This window comes from Spermophilus citellus (assembly GCF_964194105.1).
Source record: "Spermophilus citellus genome assembly, chromosome: 18".
NCBI classification, from domain to species: domain Eukaryota; kingdom Metazoa; phylum Chordata; class Mammalia; order Rodentia; family Sciuridae; genus Spermophilus; species Spermophilus citellus.
Window position 1 is genome coordinate 10747551 of NC_138200.1, and position 6405 is coordinate 10753955.

Sequence of the window (6405 nt, forward strand, 5' to 3'; positions counted from 1 at the left end):
CACAGAAACTGAGGTTTGGAGGTCACATGCCAGGGAGGAAGAGACACCTGACTGGAACCCGAGTTTATCTGAATACTTTAAGCAGCAAAAATGACAACGAGCATCCTCCTGAAAATCTCCTGGCAGGGAGGTGCCAGCGTCACCCCCTGAGAGTCAGGGAAACTGAGGCTGGAGCAGGCTCTGCAAGCTCCCGCACAACTAATGACAGCCCTGGGTACGAGTGCTTGGCCTTCTGACTCATCTCCACAGTCGCACAGCGGCCAACATCAGAGAAGCTCTTCACCCACATTGCCTTGATAATCCTCTGAGGGACCCAATGGTCACCCCCATTTTCCAGGTCAAGAAACTGAGGCTCAAAGAGGAAGAACCAGTTTTCTGAGGACACAGTGCAAACCAGCATGCAGAGCCACACTAGGACCCAGAACCAGGGGCCAGGTTCCTCCCTGGTACCTCACTGTAGTGAATGGGAAGGGAGGCGGGTGGCCTTGGCCAAGACTCCAAACTGCCCACCGCCACAATGGGGTGGGGCATCTCTGGAGGAAGGGCCCTGCAGGATAAAGAAGGGAGGGACCTCTGGAGGGGACCTGGGGTGGCAGTGAAGGCCTGGGGGGCAGGTACAATGACCCTAGTAGAAAAGCAGTCTGGGCTGTTTGGTGGCTGGTCTTTAGGAATCAGGAAGGGGCTCACTGGGACTGTCTGGGCCATGGTGTAGTGACAGAGGGGCCTGGGGAGGGGGAGAGGGCTGGAGCTACAGGGGCGTGGAGGTCTGAGGCCAGGAACCCCTGGGCCAGGGCCCAAGCCTCGGGGAAACTCCCAGAAATGGAGAGGGGGAGCTTCTAGGAGCAGCCCTTGAAACTGGACAGAGGCCTGGGGGCCTGGAAGTGGGGGGAAGGGGCTCCCCGGGTAAGAGCGCCTAGAGCAACGGGGGCTGAGCCCTGTGGGCCACCAAGAGGCCTAGGAATCTGGGGAGAGTGCTTGCAGCAGTGACCCCAAGAGAAGAGGGCTTCGAGCCAGGAGGGCAGGACCAGAGGCTTCGTGTCCAGGAGCCTTCTGGAAGCCAGTCTACGGGAAGCTAGTCCTTTGAGCTTTGAGTCAGAGCTGAGGAGGGGCTTCCTTGGGAGACAGACCCCTGGCAAGGAAAGGGGAGGCCCTGGGGCAGGAGAAGGGAAGGGTCTGGAACTCCGGGGCAGGGATGGTGGCCACAGGGGAAGGGGCCTAGACCCGGCTGAGGCGGAGGTCAGGAGTTGGGGGCTTGGGGAGGGGGCTTGCCTGGAGCTGAGGAGCAGATACAGGGAGGATGAGGCCTGGAGTCAGACTGGTCCAGGGCCTAGAAATCCGAGCCAGGGCTGGGGGCCTGGAGTTGGGAGGCCAAGGCTTCCTGAGAGAGGAAGAGACCAGAGAGGGTCCAGGTGGCACCTGGGGGGAGGGGGCAGGGGATGTGGGGAATCCAAGGACAGGGCTGCTTGGCAGAGGAGCACCAGGCCTGGGAGTAGAGAGACCTTGAAGCCAGAAAGGGCCCTGGGCCTGGGCAGGTGGCACCCGGCTCGAGAGAAGCTGCCCACAGGGGCGGTGGAGCCCGGAGGGCCGGGGGACTGGGGCCAGAGGAGGGGGCCTGGGCGGCGGTGCCGGACGGCGAGGGTCGCGGCAGAGGCAGGGCTGAGCGGCCTTGCTGGGAGAGGGCCAGGGCTGGGCCTAGGGGGTCAGGGGCCCTGCAAATCCAGGAAGGGGCGAGTGGTCGGCCGCGGAGCCGGGAGGGGAAAGGGCTGGACAGCCGGGAAGGGAGGGGCTCGTGGGAGGCAGGGGAGGGGGCTTCCTGGAGGGAAGAGACCGAGCGGAAGCGGTCTCCAGAGGGACCGGAGAGGGGTCCCGAGAGAGGGGCGCCCCAGGTGTCAGGCTGGGCCGAGAGGGGAGAGGACAGAGAGGCCTGGAAGTCGGAGGGGGCCAGGGGCTGGCGAGCCAGGTCGGGCCCGGGAAACGAGGGCAGGGGCTCGCGGGGCGAGTGGCAGGACCCGGCGACGGGATCGGTGGCTGGACCCAGCCAGGGCTCCCCCAGGGGCCGGGCCCCACTCACCGTGTCCGAGTTCCGATCGTTGCCCGGGGCCAGCGCCGTCCGCGAAGACATCTTCTCCGGGTCCCAGGGGGCAGGGGCGGCCGGGTGGGGGGGGGCGGGGATCCGGGGGTCCCCTCTCTTCCCCTCCCCCCCCGCCGGCCTGGGGACGCGGGCTCAAAAGCTGGGCGCCGTGGACGCCCAAGTCCGCGCCGCGGGAGAGGGGGCAGGGCGGGGGAGGGGACACCGAGGGTCCTAGTGGCCCCGCGCAGTGTGGGCCCGGGGCGCCATGGGGGCGGCCGGCAGGCGGGCGGGCGGGCGGGGGCCGGGGAGGGGGCGCGGAGCCGGCCCGGGCGGCGGCGTAGGGAGGCGACCGAGGGGCTGGGGAGGAAGGGACGTCAGGGGGAGGGGCGGGCAGGGCGGGGCCGTTGAGACCCCGCCCCCGCCGCCGGCCCTTAAAGGCGCAGGCCCGGGCTGGCTGGGGGCGCTGGGGGCGGAGGCAGGTTTGGGCGCGCTGACTGGGAGCAAGTTCTCACAGGAAAGCCGAGACTCACCGGAAAAGAAGGGGAGAGAAATGTTGAGGCGGAGCGCCAGAGACGGAGATGGAGAGATAGAGAGATAGCAACAGAGATAGGGAGGCACAAAGAGACCGCGAGAGGCGGAGGCAGAGCCCGAAGGAGGGAGAAACCCAGAGACACAAAGAGGTGAACCGAGAGGCAAAGGACAGAGACCAACACCGAGGACAGAAAGAGGGGGAAACGCAGGGAGGAAGAGAGGGTGAGAGGTACAGAGAGACACACGCGGAGAAGGACAAAGAGTCCCGTACCCCGAGACAGAAAGAGAGCAGAGACCTGGGAAGAGAATGGAGATAAGGAGACAGAGCAGAGACACCCCGGCCCCTCCGAGAAGCAGTCCCCAGGCAGAGGCGCGCCCACCCCCACATCCTCTCCCAGGCGGGGTGTGGGGGATCTTAGGGCACGGGAGGGTGGGACAGAATGGCGGGGCGACCTGGCCACCACAGAGGGCTGGCCAGCCTCTCTAGTGCTGCCGTCCAACCCCCTGAAAACCCCAGACCCCAAGAGGTATCCTCCAGTGTCCTCTGCACCTCCACTGGGGTTGAGGATCCTCTGTCCATCCGCATGACCCCGAGCAGGCACCCGATCTTTCCAGGGCTCCCTCTCCCGGGCTATAAAATGAGGGGTTGGGTCTGCATGTGACCTCCCTGGCCGGGCTGAAGCAGGTGCGGAGGGACCCTGCGCAGGTGCACAGCTGCAGGGCACGCTGCTCTCTGGGTGGAAAAATAGACCAGGGACGGCAAGAGCTTTGCCTGTGGGAACCGCCGGAGTCCTCTAGACCAGGGTGGGATGACAGCAAGAGCAACACCACTTGTTCTGTTCCTAGAATCACACGCCCTGGGAGGAGGTCTGTGTCCTGCCTCCAACTGTCGGAAAGTCTGCTCACCTTCCTGAACCTCAGTTTCCCTTTCTGAAAAACAGTTTTGTTTTGTTCTGAAAAACAGATGTTTCCAACAGTGTGCTGGAGCTAGTTCAAGCAAGCTGATCATTACAGTCTCAGGAATTTTGGGATGGTTGTTAACCATGGCCATTATTAAACATTAAATTATGCAAACATGCAATTAAATAAATTCTATTAAAAACAAAGGTAATATACACTCATACATCCTAATTATTTTGCTTCGTTTTCCCATATTCTATGATCCTGTGGTTCTTTACCTCTATTGTAGCTGTTTGATGAAGCTGCTGTGTGGGAGTGGGCTACTATGTATCTCTTCCCAAAAATCCTTTCTGGGGCTGACCTTGGTAGCTTGAAATTAGTAGTGGGGATACTTACATCATGGAAATTGCCAAGTGTTACATACAGATCACCCTCCTCCTCCCCCGAGCAAGTTGGTCATTGAAGATTTCCCAGCATGTCTCTGGTTGAGATCTTCAGCCCTGTAGATCATGGAGACCTCTCCCATGCCAGGCCCTGAGCACTTGACCCTTTCTGCCACCCCATGGGGTAGAGGTCATCTCTATCAACCCATTTATAGATGAGGAATCAGAGGTCCCAGGAAGACAAGTCACATGCAGAAACTGACGGGCAGTGAGTGGTAGGACTGGGATTGGAACCCAGCTGCCTCCCAACTCCAGAACTTGTGCTTTTAACCACGATGGTTTCCTGTTTCCGGATAATAACAGCAGCAACTGCAGTGTGCAACAAATCAAGGAGGATATCTAAAGTCAAGTGCTTCCCGGGACCTGGATTAAAACTTCATTATTATCAGAATTCAGCACGTGAAGCCTAAGGAGTATTAAGGACAGAGTCAAAGGCGGTGGGGGAGAGTTCAGGATGGGTTCTAGAAGCTTAGTGATTCTGTGGGGTGAGGAGTGGGATCCTGGGGTGGAATAAGGGGGTCAGACACCACCCACCTCCCCCAAGCCCTTCCCAGTCCTAGCCCAGACAGCTGCAGTCCTCCTGTGGACCACACGGGGGCAGCACATGCCTCCCCACACCTACAGGATACACTTTTGGGGCCCACCCCTGTGCCCCTATTCCTCAGAACTGTTCCCACCCCATTTCCAAGATGGGGAAAAGTGAGGCCTACACAGAGAAAGGCTACAAAGTAGATGAACCTTGAAAACATGTTTAGTGAATGAAGTCAGATCCAAAATGATACCATTCACAAGAAATGTACAAAATAGACAAATTCTTAGAGACAAATCCTTAGTGGTTGTCAAGGGCTGAGGGGAAAGAGGGCTGGGAGTGCCTGTAATGGGTACAGGATTCCTTGGGGAATGATGTGAATGTTCTGGAATTAATGGTGATGCCTCCAGTTTCCTTGTGAATAAACTAAAACCCACTGAATTGTATGTTTCGAAGGGCAAATTTCATGCTATGTGAGTATAGAGTTCAAAAAAAAAATTTTTTTTTTAGAAAGGAAGACTTTTTTTTTTTTAAAGAGAGAGTGAGAGAGGAGAGAGAGAGAGAGAATTTTTAATATTTATTTTTAGTTCTCGGCGGACACAACATCTTTGTTGGTATGTGGTGCTGAGGATCGAACCTGGGCCGCACGCATGCCAGGCAAACGCGCTACCGCTTGAGCCACATCCCCAGCCCCCCCAAAAAAAAATTTAAATTAAAAAAGAGGGGGCAGGGGATCTGACAGTGGTCACAGCCCACGATGGGCCACTGGTGACCCCAGGTCCTCCTGCAGAGGCTGACGGACAGTGGGTGGGGGGGCTGAGGCCTGCTCCTTCCCCGCCTGCCCCCCCACCCAACCAGCCCTTCCCCCACAGCCTATTGTCCTTGAAGCGGGGCCTTCAGACCTTGGAATCTTAACCCCTGACCACTTCCCCTAGCCTCAGTGTCCACTGAGCTCAGAGAGGAACTGCTGACCATCTGCCACCACAACCTCACCCCAGCCAGTGAACACTTGTTCCAGGGTGAACACTGAGTAAACCTAGAAGCAGCCTTGGCCTGCTCTTGGTGGTAGAGAGCTTGCCTGGCCTGCAGGAGACCCCGGGTTCCATCCCCAGCAGCCCCCACCCATACACACACAGGAAAAGACCCTAGCTGGGTGCGGTGGCCGACGCCTGTAATTCTGGTGGCTCGGGAGGCTGATCCTCAACTGGAGTTCAAAGCAAGCCTCAGCAACTTAAGGAGGCCCTAAGCAACTCTAATAAAATGTATATTTTTTAAAGGCTGGGAATGTGGCTCAGTGGTTAAGTACTTGGGGTTCAATCCCCTGAACAAAAAAACAAACAAAAAACCTGACCCCCACATCCAACCCCACCCCCTCCCATCTCAGACCTAACCACACACTTCCTGCCCGACGTCTGTCTGCCGCCGTCTCCACCACCAGCTCCCTGGCAGGAGGAGCATCCCCAGAACCACCTCCGACCTCAATCCCAGTGTGTCCCCAACAGGTGCATTCTGCATTCGCAAACAGGTCTTTATCTAGTGCCTACGGTGGGCCATGAGCACGGTGGACTGAGTCTGCTTTGCCAGGTTGACATTGGAGCGGGAGAAGCAGGGCAGGCACATCTGATAGTTTCAGGAGCCCACAGATCAGCTGGGGCCTGGCAGAGAGGGGCTGGGTGGCGGGGGGGTCTGGAACTGAGACTAGGAAGACGGCGAAGGGGGGGACCGGGCAGTTTCCTGGGCAAAGCAATAACCCCACCAGGCCCAGCACCCACCCGACCAGCAGGGCTTCCTCCCAGTCTTCACCTCACAACGGGAGACCCCAAGTGTGGGGGGCTCCTCTGGAAATGCCCACCGGCTTCTCTGTCCAAGGCCTCGGGCTTTGCTTGGGCTGGAGAGAGGTTTTGGGCTCCAGTCCAGGGCGGGGTGTCTCC

At 58.9% G+C, this 6405-nt stretch overlaps 1 protein-coding gene across 3 annotated transcripts in view; it reads right to left on the reverse strand.

Annotated features, from left to right (window-relative positions):
• Nucleotides 1-2372, reverse strand: part of MARK4 (microtubule affinity regulating kinase 4) — a 29224-nt gene extending 26852 nt beyond the window's left edge. Inside the window, exons 1-2 of one of the 3 annotated variants that reach the window (XM_081274920.1) lie at nucleotides 2072-2372; nucleotides 1270-1378 (exon numbers count right to left, since the gene is read on the reverse strand). Coding sequence is in view for 2 of the 3 variants with exons in the window: in XM_081274918.1 (XP_081131044.1) it covers nucleotides 2072-2122 (51 nt within the window). In the remaining variant the exon portion in view is untranslated. The remainder of the gene's footprint in view (nucleotides 1-1269; nucleotides 1379-2071) is intronic. The other 2 variants (XM_081274918.1, XM_081274919.1) reach the window with 2 other exon arrangements.
• Nucleotides 2373-6405: the final 4033 nt, after the last annotated feature.